At 40.8% G+C, this 19,554-nt stretch overlaps 1 protein-coding gene across 1 annotated transcript in view; it reads right to left on the minus strand.

Annotated features, from left to right (window-relative positions):
- MEGF11 (multiple EGF like domains 11) overlaps window positions 1-19,554 on the minus strand; it is a 257,722-nt gene that overhangs the window by 167,790 nt on the left and 70,378 nt on the right. Inside the window, exon 6 of the mRNA XM_065641517.1 lies at window positions 143-235. Within this exon, the coding sequence (XP_065497589.1) occupies window positions 143-235 (93 nt within the window). The remainder of the gene's footprint in view (window positions 1-142; window positions 236-19,554) is intronic.

Genomic DNA, 19,554 nt, shown 5'->3' on the forward strand with positions numbered 1-19,554 from the left:
TTGCAAAATAACCAACGGACAACCTTCATTTTTCCACTTAAAGTATCCAAGTTCTAAGGTCACTGCTTTATGTCAGGCCTTTTTTTTTTTTTTTGCTAAGAGCAGCATGTATCTTCATCATATATTTGTAATCTTTACTCACCACTTGAGCAATCGGTGCCTCCCCATCCTGGTTCGCAGTGACAAGTGTCAGGAGAAACGCACCTCCCATGCACACACTCCTCTGTGCACAGTGCTGTTAGGAACAAACAATACATGGCATTGTAAACGCATTAAGTGGTTGGTAAACATACACTGAACTATGCCTTCAAGAGCAATATTTTGTTCAAAAAATATTAAACAAAGCAATCACACACACAAAAATTACTTGCAAGGTTCAATTAATACTAAGTGACCAAAATAAAATATAGGTCTCTTGACAGCGATAAACTCCTTTGTCACTTCAGCTCTTTGCAATGAAAAACCGTAACACCAGAAATCACTTTGGTTAGCAGTTTTGCTTCATAACAACATTTTTACCAAACTGACACTTATTATTATTGTATTACAGAATACCAGCTTCTTCCATTGCACTCCAGTTGCTACTGTTCATAAGATGAAACGGAGCTCAGTTTTGAAAGTATATTAAGATCCAAAACAGAGTTGTAAAAAATAGCTCAAAGAAAAGAAATAATTTTACTACACGATGCAGCAGCTCTATGTGCAGCCTTATCTTTTCGAGGTCGTCAAGTTTTCTGTAACTACAGTGTTCTACATCTTATTTGTCCACTGTTGGATTATTGAAAGTCCAATATCCTCAAGGTTCAAACAATGAAAAACTGGCTGGTTTTAGTGTCTTACTTCCCAGCTGACCAGAGGTGTACATGGCAGAATCTCCTTTTCTTCTCCCTGAGCAGGAACAGCTCATGGTTTCAGGACTTTTCTTCTCCTGTGCTGTTTTGGTGTCTGACTTACTCTCCCGTGTACACCAGTACGCCCATCGCACACAAAAAAACTTGGACAATACTGAATAACTACGTTAAAGGCTGAACTTGACCGCTTCCTGCCTTATTTCCATTTTACTGCCCAGGACATCACCAAAAACTCAGCCTCTCAGTGACTCAGACTGGATGCTTAAGTTGGAACATCTAATTTCCATGTAGACTAACGTGTGATTTATTAACGAATACGATGTAGTGGCAATGAGATCATTATATTAAAATATATATCCACATATATATAATATGTATCATATATAACCTGCGTTTGTATATCCTATGTTTTTATATCAGATAGGAAATGGGGGTATTGTGCTTACTTAACCAAGAGCTGGCTGAAGCTGGTTTACAAAAGACTTATTCCAAGACAAAGATTAATTCATTCCTGTATAAAATAAGGCCAGTAAAGATGACTTGGGAAGTAGTTTTGTGCTGCTGTACTGAAAACCACTGATTAGAAAGTTGCCTCGTTATAACAACCACAAGATCTTTCTGGATTAGTCATTTCCTTTCCCGGTTTGCTGCATTTCAAAAGTGCAATTTATTCTTATTTCATATCTTGTGTTTAGACAGTATTGCAGGGGGCATGAAATATTGATAGCTAATTCTCTAGTCACTAATTGTCCTAATCTTCTGCACATTTATTTTTCTCGAGTTAGGGATTCTGAAGACAGTGAGGCCTCCTAGTCTACAGCTGTGAGATGAAGTTCAAGGTAGGGTATTAGAAAAACAGGATTTTGCAATAAAGCAATACATGCCTTCATGCAATCATTCAAAACTGGCTAGTTATCTATGACAAGAAGTTCACATCCAGTACAGCCACAAACTTCTAATTTGTTATTAAAAGTGCAGTGTACTAGAAAATATACGATACGGTGAGGTAGGGATACTTAGAAAATTCTACCCTGTATGGCTTTATCTAAAAATACGTTTCTCATTAATAAAACATATTAATTTTATAGGACGTATGGAAATGGAAACTGAGATTTTTCTGTTCCCTGTATGGACACTTACAAAAATAAATCATTCTCACATGTAAAATATGCAACTTTTTAATCCTTTCGACTAGGTCAGGTTCCCAGCTCAAGGCACAATTTGTGAGCAAAGAAGGCCAATGGTGGAATATTTCTTTGCTCTTCCAGATAACAAAACTCCTACGCATTACTGGTCTAAATGTAGTTGATTTAGCCATACAAATACATCACACCTTAACTACGCTAACATAAATATGAAATAATAATCACTAATGAAGCTAATAAAGTTTACTGACTTCTGTAGCAATGCTCCAGCCCCTTGGGAAGAGAGCTACGCGAGACTTAGAAGCAAGTCTCAAGATATTATTCCTCATTCCCAAGTGATCAGTGGTATGTAAAACAGAAAAATGTACCACAGAGAACTGCATCTTTTTTTTAGGTGTTTTGAAGTCTCACATAGCGGAAGAGGACAATGTCTAATGAGCAATTAAAGAGTCAAGTAAGGTAAGACACCGCTTGGAACTGTGAGTTCTCTCATATCTGGTTTATTAACTTGCTAAACCAGCAGCTGTGAGCTCGCTAGCATAGACTTATTTAAAACTGTGAAATTACACAGGACTAATCCCGTATGTGGGGGGCACAGAAATCCCCCTTTTTTAAAAGAGGAAGCTTTAATATAAGCCATTTTATTCAAACAATCAGCTTCCTGTACTGTCTGATTTGAATCAGTCCTATAAAGGTCCATATAAAGGTCACACTAGGGTACTACTCTAAAGTTTTACCATAGCAAATAAAATTTCAAATTTCGCCTATAAAAAGGAGGTCTTGCCTTGCTCTAATCTTTAGAGTTTAAATTAATTTTTCATTCTATTAACATTCAACATAATAGGATACAATGGTCCCCTAGGCATTCTTCATAATATACTTTGTACAGTGGTTTGCAAATGATCTTACTAGTTAATGGAACTATAAAAATTACTTGCACATAAAGGTCAAGAAAAATAAAGATAAGTGTATACTTTCTGACACTGTCCTGTTCAACGCTCAGGTAAAGGTCCCTGGGGTAAAGAAAACTTGTACTAATGCAAGGAATATAATTTCTCCCAGTATAATAGCCCAAGCAGCTCAACCTTTGGAATTCCAGACTTTTTATCTGCGCATTTTCCCTTGACCAATTCTCCTGAATAATCCAGCACCCCATTGATCAGTTTATTATTAGCATTCTTGGCATGAGTTTAAGATCGGTTTGTAGTTTGATTCAGGCTGGTAATAAAATGACCTACATCAAAGACCTGCCAAAATGCCATCTTTGTAGCAATGTGTTTGGCGTGAGTTATTTGGCTGTATTCAAGGTCACACAGCAACTGCTCCTTATCACGGAATAAAGTCAACAAAGGGGTTCTGTAGCAATTCATTTGATGCTTATCACTTACTTTATAATTAAAAACAGTGCTTTTTTTAACATATAAGGTCAATCCTCTGGGAAACAGACCTAAAGATTAAACTCTTCTCACACCTGAAATGACTGCATATATGTCTCTAACACTAGCACTTATTTTTTAATTGTCCTGAATCTGAATTTAGACGCACTAAATGGGTTCCCTGTGTGTCCTATCTACAAAGGCATGGAGCTGCTCTGGCTTCCTTGGTGCTGCGTTCCTCTGTGTGGATCCCAACTGGGACTGTGCAGGGTTTACCCTGCTGTACCGCGCTGGTTTATACGCTGTTATACCCTGCTCATCCATTACCAACACATTGACTTCTTGTATCCATTAAGCAAAGTAACTAAGCCCTGCCACAACCGCCTTCTCAGCCTCTTTCCTCGAGGGGAAAGTGCATTTAGAGAAGAGTTTCATTCTAGGAGAATAACGATGGAGTGATTTAGCTTGGTAAAGTTTCATTAGCTTGTCCAAAAATATAACTTGCATATTTCTTTCACAACAGGCAGAGTCAAAACCCCACGTCTCGTGCTTGCGATGGAACGTGGTGATGTTCGCAGGGGTCCCTTGAACCCGGAGGGGTTCCCAGCCACTGCCCCAAGTTCCACCTCCCTCCCGCTTCAGCTGGTGGGACTTTGTTGTGCCAGACAAGCAAAATACCTTCAAACCAAAGATCAGGATAATTACAAAGTCTGAAGGAACCCAGCGTAGAAAGCAGAAAAGGGGCTTGATGAACTGCACTCATTCACAGCAGCGTGTGCTGCTGACGAGCCGTTCTGTATAAATTCCAGTTTCCTGGGCTCTGCGGGCGCTCTGCCCGGGGATGGCAGCGCAGCCAGGAGGTGACGGAAAGCATAAATAAACGTACATACAATATCATAATGGAAAACATTGCTAAATGAAGATACAGATGCTACTCTATGAGAGCACAGACACAACGAGACATTCAGGGTCTCTCCCAGAGCTACACAGAACGAGCTGCTCTATTCTGACTGCACATGTGGCTAAAGGACGCTGCCCCCTGAGTGCAACTTCTTCAAAATATTTGTATTTTGTCCGCACTACCTTAGGCAGTCTCTGCCAGTTTTTCTTCACTGTACACTGTTCTCACCCAAACTCAGACCAATTTCATTTTCTTGCTGTGAACCAAAAGCAGATCTGCAGGTTTTTTATATGATGTTGGTATTTTAACTTCAGATCATCTAACCAGTTTGCCCCATGCTCAATAGTTGTTGGGCTACATAAAGCAGAAATTTAATGGTAAAACTAGTGTTTTCTTCCACTATTTAATATGCGTCTCTCGAACAATTTGGGCCATTTTAGCACATTCCTCCAGCCCCCCATGGCACTTTTAGGGGAAAGAATAATTTGGTCAGGTGAAATAGCAGTTATCTCATGGCCAGTGGTTTCAGACAATGTGGAGAGGTCAAAGAAGATGAAAAAAGATGCAAAAGATGCTTGCCCCTTATCCATTAGGGATCTATTCACTCAGAGCCACTCTGGTGTTTCCATCTTAATGTGCTGGCCCGAATCCAGGTTGTGCTGAGTCTACGATATTGGCTTCATTAGATAAGCCTGCAGTCAGCTTTTGGCTGGGTTCTCCTCGAGTGTGCTCAGAAAAGGGACGCTTGATAGTAAAAGAAAGATGACTAGAGCTAATGCATGTTGGTAGGCTTTCTTTATTCTTAGATTATTGCTTATTTGTGAAACGGAAGATTCCCTCTCTAAATCACTGCCTTTCCGTCAGGAATCACGCTGATTAGGTGGTTTCCTGCATAATTGTTTCAATGAAGTGGGATAATAGTTCCTTGCATTGCTTAATGTCTCTTTCTGTGGTCATCACTCAGGATACATCCATTAATTCATCACCTCGGAAAGCACTTTAATGCAGGGTTTAGCAGCTTTAATAGATGAAGATATGAAGAGATCTCAAAGCCTGCTCAGGCTTTGAGGAATTTATTGTTTCAGTGTATGGCATCCCTTATTTTTCATCTCCCACTTGGTATCCTATGAAAGTACTAATAAGAAAAGTACAAAACCAAGGAGACTCATGTGAGCAAAGGGGAGATGAGGCTGATACAGATCATATAACAAAAATGGGTGGCAAGATCAGCTCCTTCTCCCGTAGGTGCAATTCTATTGCATTTTTTGGCAGATTTGGAATTAGAGGCTATGCATCGACGTGATCAGAACAGAACCAACAGTCCTTTTTGTCTCCTGGGACAGGAGCAGTCTCTGACCGTTGCCTTAGTGAGCCATTGATCTGTTCCAGAGAGCAGCCGGGTTGTGTTATCCTCAGTCTTGACACCCTGCCAAAGCTCAGGGAGTGGGCTACGCCAGAGAGACTTGGGAACGTCTGAAGTAAAAGAAGAGATATATTTTGGGGATTTCGCCTTCTCCCCGGAGCAGAATCTGACATATGTCAGTGTCATCACTGACAAAGTATCGGTAAATCCCTATATGAATCACTAGAAGGTGAAGATTTGTTAATAAGCATAAAATCTATGATAGTTTCAGCTCAGATTTCTATTACCAGATAAATGACAATCTGGGGCTCTGGTGACTAATGAGCAGGCGAGCACAGGGACTCCCACACTCTTGTCACAGCTGAGTGTCCCACGCAGAGGACACGGACCAGGGTACAAGTCCTGGGACAATTCCAGCCAGAGCTCCCTCCCAGGAGGAATCCTCATGGTTAGCAATTACTGGAGGATCTGGCACTGATGGGGACCTACTTTGGTCCATGTCGCAATCTGTTGCCTTACTCCAGGGAGTGGCTGAGGAAGTAAAGTGTTCCAGGGAAGGTCACGTCAGAGAAGAGACTGTCACTTTTTCTACATGCCCTGAGAAAAGCAAGAATGGAGGGACATTTTTTGGACTTGCAATCTGGCTGGTGCTGAGCTGGAGCGGCATATCCCCGAGGGAGGAATGGCATCGCATCGGTGACCATAAAATAGCACCAATGACAGTAATAGAGGAGAAGGTTAGAGCCCTGCAAAAGGAGAGGTCGAAGGGAGTCTCATATTTAACAGACTCTCTGTGTCATTTTGAAGCCCCATTGGCTTCATTGGCTCTGGAAGAGAGAAGGAATGGGAGATACTACTCAGCATTTAATAATGTCTGAATGAGAGCTGAAAAGCAGCCTCCTTGTAGCAGCAAATGTCAGAGGAGCAGAACTGGGGTCAGTAAGCTGAACTGCTTTGTGTCTTTGGCTGGGCGAATAACTGAAGAGCTTTGCAATATTTCAAATCACAAAAAGGGAATTTTGGGAAGGCGCTGCAGGACTCTGAGCACTGAAGTGCATCAGCTCTGCAAAGTGGACAGGTTATGAGGCTGGGTGAAAGCAGCACTAATTCATTAGTCTGTAGATAAATTGCAGCCAAGCTCTGGCATGAGGAATTTGTGCAAAGGCACGAGGGAGTTAAGAACCAGGGAAATTCTGTAACAAAGACACAGCATCTGTCTAACGCCCGATTTCAACAGATCCATGACTAACGTCACGTACGAGGGGAAGGCCTCAGCCCAAGGTCAGAGCTGACAGCCCCCACAGGGGGGTTTCTTGCTGACCCCAGTGCTCTGTAAGGATCAGGAGATCCAAGCACCTGGGCTTGTTCTGGGAGGCAAAGAGAGAAATTCCACCATCAGCTGCAATCCTCACCACTCTAACATGTCACGTTCCCAAAACACTTACAACCTCTAAGGCTCAGTCTTTCTGACTGCCACCACAGAAAGTGAATCTGAGCCCACAGCGAACTCTCTGGAGATTGGCTAAATATTGATAATTGTTGATCGTTCAAGGCCTGCAAGTGATTTTATGCATTTTCTGCCATTGCTTCAACTAAAAATAATCATTGCCATGTTGAGAGGAAAGACTTATGCTGAGATCAATTCTGCTGATCAATGTTCTAATACAATATTATTCTCTGGGATAATTTCAGCATTTAACTTTTTCTGGTAAACGATTTCCCATTTCCTCACTGCAGGGTTCAAAACAATCATTATCACTAGTTCAAACTGTTTATGAGGTTAAGAGAGATCCTGAATCAGCAGAGCAGAATCTATGACCCAGGAAAGTGTCTCCCCTCCTGTGCCCTCTGCTCACTCCTTCCATTTTAGCAAATTGACCAACACTTCCCAGCAATTTGTAGAAAAATATATTTTCACTAGTTAATTTTCTACTGGAACTTGATTCATCCAACCAGCAAACTTAACGACAATGTGTCTGCAAATTGTACTTTATATTGCATCTTTAGAAAAGGCACTACTATTTTTCTCTAAGTAATGTAGAAATATTAACATTTACTCTTACACATTGTCTTTCATTCTCTCTGCAGACAATCTAGCAGACCTCACTCCACCAGATTGTATTTGCCAGCAGCAGGCTCCAGGTTTTTTGAGGAGAGAAGAGGGAAAAAGCAATTATCTTGTAACAAAAACCAACGGAAGTATTCCCCAATCATTCTGGTCTTAACCTTAGGGGATTTTTTTTGTTGCCTGAGGGGATGAAATTCTCAACAGGCTGGGGAATAGAGGAGAAACTCCTACCTAAGATCCCTAGTCCTTCCAGCTTTCCTGCCAACATATGGAGAAGCAGCCAAACCTACCAGAAGAAGAGCAAACGTAACATGATCTACCAAAGGACCTGTGGCGGCAGGGAGTGTGAAAGCAGCCTCGACAGGCTGCTGGGGGAATGAACAGGTAAGACTTGTACCACACATGGCAGAGCTGTGTGAAGCTCAGCAGGCGTGGGATGGCACTTCTCACTGTAGACATTTCACTAGTACGTTACTACTGCCTTGTTCATATCACAGCTACATCTGCTGTCTTACTATGACGGTATCACTCAAACAGACCGAGAATTTCTGTGTTCCAACACTGGCTGAGTAGCAGTTCGATTTAAGCAGTGATAGAGGAAGCATGTAGGATAATGTCAATGAAAAAGAACTATTACAAAAAAACCCCACCAAAACCAAAGAACATCAAACCAAACCCTTATAATAAGGGCAAGATTCTCAGAGGTGCTGTCGCAGACAGGGAGAGAGACGTGTGCTGGAGTTTGGCCTAAAGAGTCTGGTAAAATAACCAAGTCGTCTTGCCTTGTTCTCTGGAAATCACCTCAGAATTCCAGCCCTTGCATATTTTGCTAGTTACCCACTCAGGGCATTAAGTGAATTTCTTTGTGTACAAATTCCATCATATTACTGTTCCTGTGACATATTTATTTTCGGCTCTGGTAGCATTCCTACATGTCCGTAGTTCTCTGATTACTGACTTGCCCTGAATTGTGGGTCTCATGCCAAGAAACTTCCATTTTCTATCAGTAAATGACGCAGCTCCACTGCTGATTGATTCTCATAGGCACAGAGTACGTGCTGTGTGCAAGACTGAGGACGGGTGCATCAAAAATCTTGAACCTAAAAGATGAAAAGTAGATAGATGAAGGCATCTGGACTGCATGATACTCCTGGCTATCTTTGCTGAGCAATGCAACACCCAATAAAACTAAATTACCCCAATTCTCCTAGACAAATTTGAGTCCTGTAGCACATTGAATAAACTATTGATTTTTCAAACAAAACTTTTCTTCATTCTTATTCCAAATTTCATCAAGCCAATCTAACAAAAATATTTTCTTTGTTTCTCACCAAAATAGGATGAATATGGACAAATTTCTAAGGGCCAACCTGTCGCTGAGGCTGGGCTATTAGATGGCACCAGCCCTAGAGCACCAACGCGTTTCTGTTTCCATTTAAGATCAAGACACAAAATGCAAAGGAAGGTCACCCTGCTGAAACCAAGGAGAGAATTAAAGTCTGTTTGAAGATCACGTTAATGTGTAAGCTGCACTAACCAGAGATGGAATATTTAAATGCAGACACTTTTCACTTTTCTCACATTTCAAAAGGAACCATAGGAATGTGTTTCAGAGCATCTTACTGAAAAGAACTGTGAAAGAAGACCCCAGGAAACAAGTTATTTTATAATTATGGGTGCTGACTCTCATCTTAAGCTACTAGTTTAAACCTTCTGTAACCAACTCCAGCTTGCGGGAGGCCAGCTGAGTTAGGATCAAGTCCAATTTCTTAGGAATATTTAAGTGCCTAGAGAAACTTTCTACTAACGAGACATGGTAAAATGTACTTTGCGGGTCCTGTGATTCACTCTTGCCTGAAAATAGAAGATGAGAGTCGGAAATAAAAAGTTTCACCGACACTGTCAGAAGCTATTGAAGATGTCTGCCTTTTGCTGTAAGGTAAATGTTAAACAGCATTTGCATAAACAAAACTATTACATAGTATTTGGTGAAAAAAAGGAGATCATTTTGGATGCTTTTAATAAGGTTTTTTAAAGGAATTCTGTTTAAATTGCAGATTTTCCTAAAACATGACACCTGTGAATGCAGATGTTGTGATAGCAGTGACATGCACCGCACTGCTGTAACCAAAACCCGCCTTTTGCTGCTTACTACACTGAATATCAGGTTTAATTTCTTTACAAGTATGCTTATCACATGCTTCATACACAGTTTCTTGCTTTTAATCAGAAAAAATGTCTTTATTCGAGTCAATTTACATACTTAAGTTGTAAGCTTTTTCAAGTAAGGCTATCTTCTAGTGGTTTTGCACACAAATTTCTGGGCATTACAGTAATAAAAGTAAATCATAGTATTCAGAAAGGAAAAAAACTTGATAAAAAGAAGGAAAGCTTTGGGATTACATAGGTTGAAAATATCTCTTGACTTACTGCATCAGAGAAAGTGAGGTTCGCAAAAGTGAATACCTATGTTAGAAACACTGAGCTTAAGATAAATCACGCAAAACTATTTTGTGATCAAATCTGCAATGGACTGAAGCTTCATGAAAAACTTCCCTGAGGAGCCTTAAAAAACCTTTATTAAAGTGAAAGGCATGTGCAACAAAACACAAATACGAAGTGAAATGCCCTAATCTCGTAACAGAAAGAAAAAGAGAATGTCTGTGTAAGCAGTCCCGGAGTATCTGGTTCTCGAGGAAGCAGCCATGGCTGGTTAGAAAAGCTCTGTCTCTGATTAGTCTTTTTGCTAGTTGATTGATACTCTTGCACTGCACTAGAGTGTGAAGTGTTAACAGGTGCTTCTCAAGCCATCAGCTGACATCGTCTTCTTTCACTGAGAACAGTTAGGGAACCAAAAATGAACATCGATTCATCAAGTGACTATTGCAAACCTGAAACTGCCATCACATGCACTTTGGGACCTTTAGTTCACTCCTACTCACCATTTTGCCCTATCACAGTATTTTTTTTTTCCCCATGAAGAATTTGTGCCGTTTTGCTTCACTATCACCCACTTCACTGAAGTAACTCATGCAAATGTCTCAGGAAGGTGCTTTGCTACATAAAGCTACAGCAAGAATTAGTATGTCCATATGAAAGCACAACTCAGTCTGCAGATCAGTTGTTACTTCAACAGCAACAGCTGACACTTTATTGTTGAGGTGTTAACACTACTTAGAAATGGTGCATATCCACAGTTCGCAGCCAAGTTGATGGAAATTGTAGCATTCAACAACTTGGAAAGCCAGGCTCCTGATGGAAAAGTATCACTCCAATAAGAAGTTGTTACTTCTCTTCTAAAGTCCCACAGTGGTCTTCTGCAAAATCTGCCATCTTAATATTTTCTACACTTTGGTCTAAATGATTTACGCTTCAGAGTTGTAAGTATTTTTGTATTCTACCATATGTGATCACTTGCTACAAATTTTGAAGACTCATTTCGTAACAGAGTACTATCTGTTTGCATTTAGCCACAGAGCAGCTGGCCTATTTTTATGGGCTGTCACACAATCACCAGAAATGGTTGCAGTTGCAAAAGCAATTGGAAATCCACGGAATAATATATCTTTATCCTACCACGAGGCATGGAATACATGCCACACCAGACAAAGCTGATCGGGAGTGAGGGGAACTACAACCTCTTTAAATTCCTGCCCAGTAAAGTCATTCCTATGTATTACCCAGCATTTAAGAAACCAATATCGTTAAACCCAACTAAGCTGGTACGGTATTGCATAGTAGCAACTGACAGGACGACAGGAAACGGCCTCAAGTTGCGCCAGGGGAGGTTGAGGTTGGATCTGGGGAACAATTTCTTCCCCAAAGGGCTGTGGGGCATTGGAACAGGCTGCCCAGGGCAGTGCTGGAGTCACCATCCCTGGAGGGGTTGGACATGGAGATGAGGTTCTCAGGGACATGGGGCAGTGCCAGGGGTGGGTGAACGGTTGGACTCGATGATCTTGAGGGTCTCTCCCAATCCAAATGATTCTATGATTCTATATGGCAGGCTCATGTGGTATTCCTAGCGTGAATGCCATTGGTATTTTTAAGAGGGACTGCTAAAAGGACAGAATAATTACGGACGTGTTCCAGAAGTTCAGAAATGTACATTACGCACAGGAAGATACTGAAAGCAGTGTACTTAAGCCTAACGTGAAGCTTTTGGGCCAAATTCCATCTGTCAAGCACTTCGAGACTGTCTCATTCCTGTGATAGAGGAGACGAGGAATAGCTGAACTATAAGTAAATGCACCCAGGTAGCCAAATGGCTCCTCCTGCCCGCAAAGGCTGACATATTCAGGGCATCCAGGGCTGTTACTATAAATGGCCGAGAGACCAGGGGGTGGCAGGGACAAGGGACAGACCCTCTGCCAGCTCAGACAACTGCCAGCACGGGCTCATCCTTTCCAAAGTTCTGAAGTCAGTGAAAAAGATTTGAAACGAGTGGTTCACACCAGCTTTCAAAGCAGTGCCCTGTCACCACTAAAACTAAGAGGTGGAAAGACCAAAAAAAGGCATAAGGAGATTTCATGAGGATCATATTGCCGAGTGTGTTTTATCAACTCCAGTATGGCTGTGTGTACTGGCTCTGCCTGGGATGGAGTTCATTTATTTCATAGCGGCTTGGATGGTGCTGGGCTTTAGATTTGTGACCAAAGCAAGGCTGATAATGCCAACGTTTCAGCTATTGCTGAACGGAGTTCACACAGCACCAAGGCTTTCTCTGTTTCTCACGCTGCTGCCCCCCACAATGAACAGATCGGGGGTGCCAAAGGAGCTGGGAGGAGACACAACCAGGTAGATGACCTAAACTAAGCAGGTGGTGAGTGATTGCCTTTCCATCATTTGTTTTGTCTTGTTTCTCTCTTCTTCCACTTCTCTTTTGCTTATTAAACTTTTTTTTTTTTTTAATCTTGATCCACAAGTTTCCTTTCCTCTTCCCCTGTCCCACCAGGGCAAGTGACCAGATGTTGTATGTATATCAGAAGCTCTTTTTAAAGGTCACCTAGGTTATTTAAGTAACTTCTTTTCCTCTCTCTCTCTCTCCCTCTTTTTCTACCCAGCTTTAAAACTTCTTCAGAGCACAAGGGAAATAAATCTATCAAATAGGAAAAGGATGTAAAGGAGTGGTCAAGAAAACAAGTTCAATTTCAAACATGTTTCATTTCACACATCCATCTTCTTTCTGACCCTATTGATTTTGATAAGTTAACCCAGATCACCACATGTCTGGACTATTAACGAACTTCAGCTTCTTTTGGTGGGAAAACATCTTCTGGGGTTCCATGCCTTCATAGTTTGATAAATGGCAAACATCCTGCATGTATCCGTCGTCAAAACCAGCTCTTTCATGTATGGGATGGGCAGGATCTTATTATAAGTGCATGCAAGGGAATGGATACCAGCAACATAGGAAGGACTGAGCCACAAAGCTACTGTGGATCAGCACCGGTGCCCCCCCCACCATTCTAGATCAGCATTAACAACACTGAAGTGTATTAAAGTAGGAGGAGGAAGGGGATTTGGAAAGGGAATCGAGACATGCAGGAAGATGTGGAAGCGAGATGAAGTAACTGAAGATGCCCATCCAACCCTGGTGGATCTGTGCTGACTTACAGCAGCTGGGCTCCAACCTGTCTTTGCTAAAAGTAGGCAAATGAATGGATTAAAGTTTGCATGTCTCCTTCTTTGTATTCAACAATGAACTCACATCTATGAATCTTGTGCCTTTTTCCTTATCCTGCTGAAGCTTCCAGGCATCCACGCCATCAGCATGAATGCTCTGAGCAGCTCCAGATCCAGCGTCTTCTTCTGTGTCTGCACTCCCAGCGTGCTCCATACTGATCCAACCGAGACTGCCTAAAGCAGCCAGAAAAGCTTTTTTACTGCTACACTAGCAATAGTTTAAATCTTTTTCTAAGTATAATGCCTGCATAATTTTTCCTCCGATATTTATTAAGCCCTTTGAGACATTCTAAAGCTCCAGCATGCTCTCCTTTTCCGCCTTTATGCTATTCTGATTCCTCTGTAGGAACATTTTGTTTCTCCTCCTTCTACTGCATTTCCTCCACAAGTCCTTCCCTTATTTCATTACTACTCCCCACCAGCATCTTTGCAAATCCATCAGCATCCAAAAGCTGACTGCAAATATAAAATGATGGATGGGAGATGAAAATTGATTTTTTCACCTTCCCGTCAAGGAGGTCTCTCCATTACCTTTAGGCTAAATAGTGTCTTTGTCTATGCCACAAAATGAACCGACCTACTTATAAGGCTGGTCTCCCCCTTTCTACCTGCAAACACCTGCCTTGCAAGGTGCTCAGGACGAACAGACAAAGGCCTCTGATGTTGGCAGAGCTGGGGCCTGGTGGTTTAAAACGGTATATTGGGTATCAATACATGGCCCCAGGTTCCTCCCTGCAGTGCATGCAGATAACCGGTTCTGTCGCAGGCTCCTTCTGGTGCTTTTCCATCAACCCACCGGCTCGTTTCACAGAAAACCGGGAGTCCTCCCAGTCACCATGCAGAGCTAAGAATGTTGCTGCTACTATGGCTACGGCTACGACTATTTGTTAATTCCTCTGCAAGTTTTCCCTCAGATGGGAACCCAGGACCCCAATTATTTTCCCTGTATTCTTCACTGGGAAAAGATATATGGAGTCATCTCAAATGTTTATAAAAGGACAAAATTAAAAGTATCTCCTACTGTCATTTCAACTCCATAATTAATGACAGTATATGCAGAATGGCCTTTCACACTATTTTCTCACACTCAGACATCCCAAACCAGAAAGAGAAAAAGAACATCCCCTGATACAAAGTATATATGTACTGCTGTATCAGTTCCCTTAATTTATGCTGCATTATTGATGTGCAGAACGCTATACTTGAATAATGTAACAGTAAGGCTCTTACAGAAACTACTAGCACCAGCTTTAATGTGTCTATAAAGATAAGAAAAATATATTTCCTAAGTCCAGCAGTTTTCAAACAATATATTTTCAAGTTACAGGAACACTCACCATGAGGAATTTAAAATTGAGGTGTGAAGCGGGGGGGAACAATATTTCTTCTAAAATGTTAATGAGCTACCGACTTATAAAGTGAAAATAATCAACGAATCTGACATATGAACAAACACTATGAATATGCAGGAACTTTAAGCTGCTGATTCAACATTTTCTAAGAGTGTACAACTTTTGCACCGATCACAAAAGCTATTATTTTTCTTTTCATCACAAGTACGCTCTACTGCAGTGTCAGTGTGGTGTTGTAACGTACGCATTGAATTGCAAGTATTGTAATTCATCCAGATGGCAGGAAGCTTTGGAATTGTTACTCCTGTGGTACAGATGTTTAACAATCCAGCCATATGGCTCCAATAAGGCAGCCTCTTCAAAGATTAAAAATACTACACTAGACACGCAGCCTTGCAAATGCGAGCGCGATCCTGAGGTATGAATGTTCATATTGCTCTAATGTAAAAGCATACATCATACCATGAAGCTGGCATGTTTATTGGAATTACAGAATTTATGAAACGTTATTTAAAATCCTGAAAAGAATCAGGTCCAAGATTGGTGTAATTTCACCGTCAGCTATTAAAAGAACGTTCCTCATTTGTTTTCGAAATTCATTAAGGGTGTCAGGCATGGTCTAGCTGAAAAGATGGGTAAATAACCACATGCAAATATAATAATGTCCCTGACCGCTGGCCTGAGCAAACGACCGCTGCAGGTGATGAACTGAAATCCAACTGGTGAGACCGAGTTTCTCTATAAAAAGACTGGCTGAAGTGAAGGAGCCCTGATGATGGTTGTGGCAATTGTAATGTGGAAAGCTGAATGTTGAGACACAATCTGAGATCAATAATATCTTGGCAAGGGAAGGAAAGAACCATGAAATGGTCAATCTATAACTCTGCTGAATTTTGGCAGGTTTGAAAGACAGATAAATGGCAGCAAATAAGATTGTTATATCACTAATCCTGTCATTATTGCATCCTGTCACATTGCATAGATTTATACATTAGAAAAAGAGTGGAAGGTATGAAAGTGAAAAATAAAACTGTTAAAAGCTAAAATATCTCAATCGATGAAGAAAATATGAATTCTCAACTTTGTGTTTCATGGTTGTTTTTTTCTGCCAAAAAGTCAGATATAAGTAGATACCGCTTGCACTCCCATCTTCCTTTTCTCTGATGCTTGGGTCTCTGACCCTTTGCTATCTAGAAGAAACGTCTCTTTTATATAAATCTGTAGTGCAAGAATAAGATTAAAATGGACAGGCTGAACAAAGCATTGGTCTCTCAGACAAAAATGTATCCATTTAGTACATAGAGGATCTTTCTGCCTGACATATTCTTAAAGAGAAGTATTCAATTACCATCTACTCAGAGGGTCAAAATCACGAAAGAACCATGTAATATTCCTTTTCTTTTTCTCTTTTTTTTTGAGAGGCAAAGTATTCAGAGATGCTTTATCTACCATAGATATTCATCTAGGCAATATAATTTTAAAACATCCTCACGAAAACCTTGAAGAGCAGTTGAATCCTGTGGTTGTTTGAGAAAAGATTTTCTGCGGTTTATGTATTTGCTCTGCGAAAAGCTTACCTTAGCATACGAAGTACAGTAAATCATAGTTGCTGTGATTTACTACCCAGACTATGCTGTTTGTTTTCAGGGACAGCTCAGTGAAAAGCTATGTCATGTATAAGAACATTCAGAGAAGGGGAATCATTTTGCAAAACTACCAGAATGGTAGCAACCATTTCTAAGACATCAATGGGGGAAAAAAAAAAAAGCAGATGTGTACTTGCAGCATTTTTCAGGTGGTATTTTTTGAATATCATTACAACCCCCAAAATATTCCAATCCATTTATAGGCACAAAGATGACAAAGATACCCCCAAACTGCTCAACTTAGGTACTAACAGGCTGGAAAGGTGTACAACTTACCAGTCAACAAGTTAAATTATTTGACCTTGTGTCTGAATTCCACATTTTATGGGGCAGCAGCATACGAAGATCTCAAAAGGGCAAAGACCACATCAGATGAAGAGTGGCAGAGCAGGAGGCTCTGGGTCAATCTGATCATTTAGAACTGAGATTTTATTAGACCTAATTCACATAGTAAGTCCCAACAGGAGGCCAAAGATAAAAACATGTATCTGACATTCCTTTAAAAAATAGTAAATGAGAAGGGAAAAGATCAAAACAGTAGCTGAAAGCCTTTGCTCCTGTTTTAAAACCCAAGAAACATTAATAGAGATTTAAACTCAAGTTTTCTCTAGTCTAAACATGTCACTGTTAATTACAAAGCTATTTAACTTTTGCAAGAAATAAAGACTGCTATTAATGAAAGAAGAACCAATTAGCCTTTAATCTACACACTGTTTTTTAATCAAACTTTCTTTTGATCAGCAGGCTCACTGTGGGATGTGTTCTCTGCTCCCCATGCCGTAGTGGCTCCCACCATCGCTAATGGAAAAGATTTTCAAGAGCTGGCTGAGTGGGGAGAACTTGCTCTGCAGGGCTGGAGCTTCTGCCCTTCGAGCCGGTGGAGCCTGGTGGAAGGACGTTCATCGCCAAACTGCGCTGCCCTGTGACCGCACGGGCAAGGGGAACCATTCGGACGGTGTCTCCTGACCCCTCTCTTGTAGCAGCTGCTGTTAGAGACGCAGGCACTGAACGTGTCTAGAGAACGTGGGGTAGGAGTATCGCACCACTTTGTGAGGAGAGCAGAAAATATCGGTTTAAAGAAAAGAAAGAAATGGGAAAGGGAAGGTAAAGAAAGAGGTAAAAGCAGGGAGTTGTCACCAGGAATGAAAATGGAATTCACTGCTGACTACAAAGAATGATGAACGGGAGAATTTGCTTGTTGGCACAGGAACATACTGTGGAAAAAAAAAAAAAGCAAAACAAAACTAACGGGACCGGGGCTTGATGTGTTAGAAACAAAAGGAATGACAAGAGAAGGATCCCATTAACTAAATATTGTTGTGCCTTCAAACCATTGGTTGCAGGGTTAGAGTTTTGATGAGGTTTTTTTTTTGGCCATGTGACTACTTGTGGTATCAAAACAATAAGACTGAGTGTCTGGAACCAGTGACGCTGGAAACTTCTCCCTTTACATCATTTCCCTCTCAGCTGTACTTGCTGCTGAGATCTCCCAGGAAGGAGGACAGACAGAAAACATCCCTGAGGCACTTGGCATTTCTGACCATGCAGACAGTGAAAGAGAAGAACCCGACTCTTGCTCTTGTAAATAACAGAAAGAATGTATAATCTGCACTGTGTCAAACAGAAACTCCCGGGCTGAGCAGATACCTGCTGCCTGTTCTGCACCAGCAAAACCTTGGTCTATGGTGAATGCTGTTCTTTCTCCATAGCAGAAAGACAACATGTGCCTGGCAGCCACAGAACTCTTGAGTATTAATACTAAAAAAAAAAAAAGGCACTTTAAAATAAATGTTAATATCCTCAAAGAATCAGAAAGTCTGCAGAGATCTCCCATTGTTGCAACCAGCATGGCAATTAAAAACTAAAAACTAAAAAAATCGACAGATCACAGAGAGAAAAGTGAAAACAAATACATTCTGTGCCAGACGGGATTTTGAGTCGCAAAATTCAAGGTGGTAATAAAAGTATGCGGAACAACTGCTGAAATGATATTGACACTTGAGAAATTTAAAAGTAAGTACATATTTAACATAGGAAGGGTTTTAGCAAAGACAATAGGTTGCAGTAAATGTTTTTCAGGACTTGAGTAACAGCACTTGACACTCCGAAAGATCAAACTATTACTCCCCCTGTAAATAAGGCTAATTCTAATGCCTTGTCTCAAAGAGCTGGTAATTTTCCACAGCCCAAAGCCTCTTCAAAGTAACTGTTTGGCGTAGAGGTCACTTAAAATGAGATTTGGGTCCATTCATGCTTTTGAGGTGCTCATATGTTACAATATAAGTACAATACAGGTATTCAGACAAAAACATCAACAGAGCTAAATAGCTCTAAAGCACTGTGTCAAGATACTTCAAGTTAGCTGGATAATTGTATCATTTTCACATTTAAATTATTCTACGGCACTCTCAAGTTGACAATAAAATTTGGGTTCTGATGCTGATCAAAACCTCCTTGGATTTTTCTTGTGTCATAATCTCATTCTAACAAGACGTAGACAAGAGTTCCCCAGCTCCAGCTTTTGTTTTGAGCAAAGTACAGCAAATGTGTTCTGTCTCAGAGCACTTAGAAAGCTGCAATACTGAAAACGCGTGACATTCATGTACAGGACATTTTTAATTAACACAACTCTTAGGTGTTGCTGAGAGATTCGTTTGGTTTTCTGTCACCCTCACACTGACCTGACACACTCCAGAGCTTTTTATTTACTTACACGGTGCAATTAGGACAAAGTTCCTTTGACATTTGTGAAGCTTTAGAAAGGGCAAAATTATTGACAGGAGCCACATGAAACACAATGAGATTTTAACTGTTCTCACCTGGAGAAAAAACTTTCAAAGTTAAGAGGCAGAAACTTTACGCTGCTTCTAAAACTACGTAATACTTCATTCCCAAGAGTGTTCTCAGTTCTCCTAATTCTTTACGATTAGTGCATACTTGTGTAAATTACCCCCCAAAGTAAGGTCTGATTCAAGGAAGCCCTTGGGAACTTGATCAACTCCCTCTGCGATGATCTCACCAAAATTTTACTTAGGTGCTTGAAATGCACAAACCTGAAAGGACCTGAAATCACCTGTATCTGCAATTGTGACCTAAACTAGCTCTGAAAATCAGCCCTTAATATTACTACTACAATACATCTTTAATTTGTCTACAGCTCCTCCAGA

Source organism: Caloenas nicobarica, chromosome 10 (assembly GCF_036013445.1).
Source record: "Caloenas nicobarica isolate bCalNic1 chromosome 10, bCalNic1.hap1, whole genome shotgun sequence".
Classification (NCBI taxonomy): domain Eukaryota; kingdom Metazoa; phylum Chordata; class Aves; order Columbiformes; family Columbidae; genus Caloenas; species Caloenas nicobarica.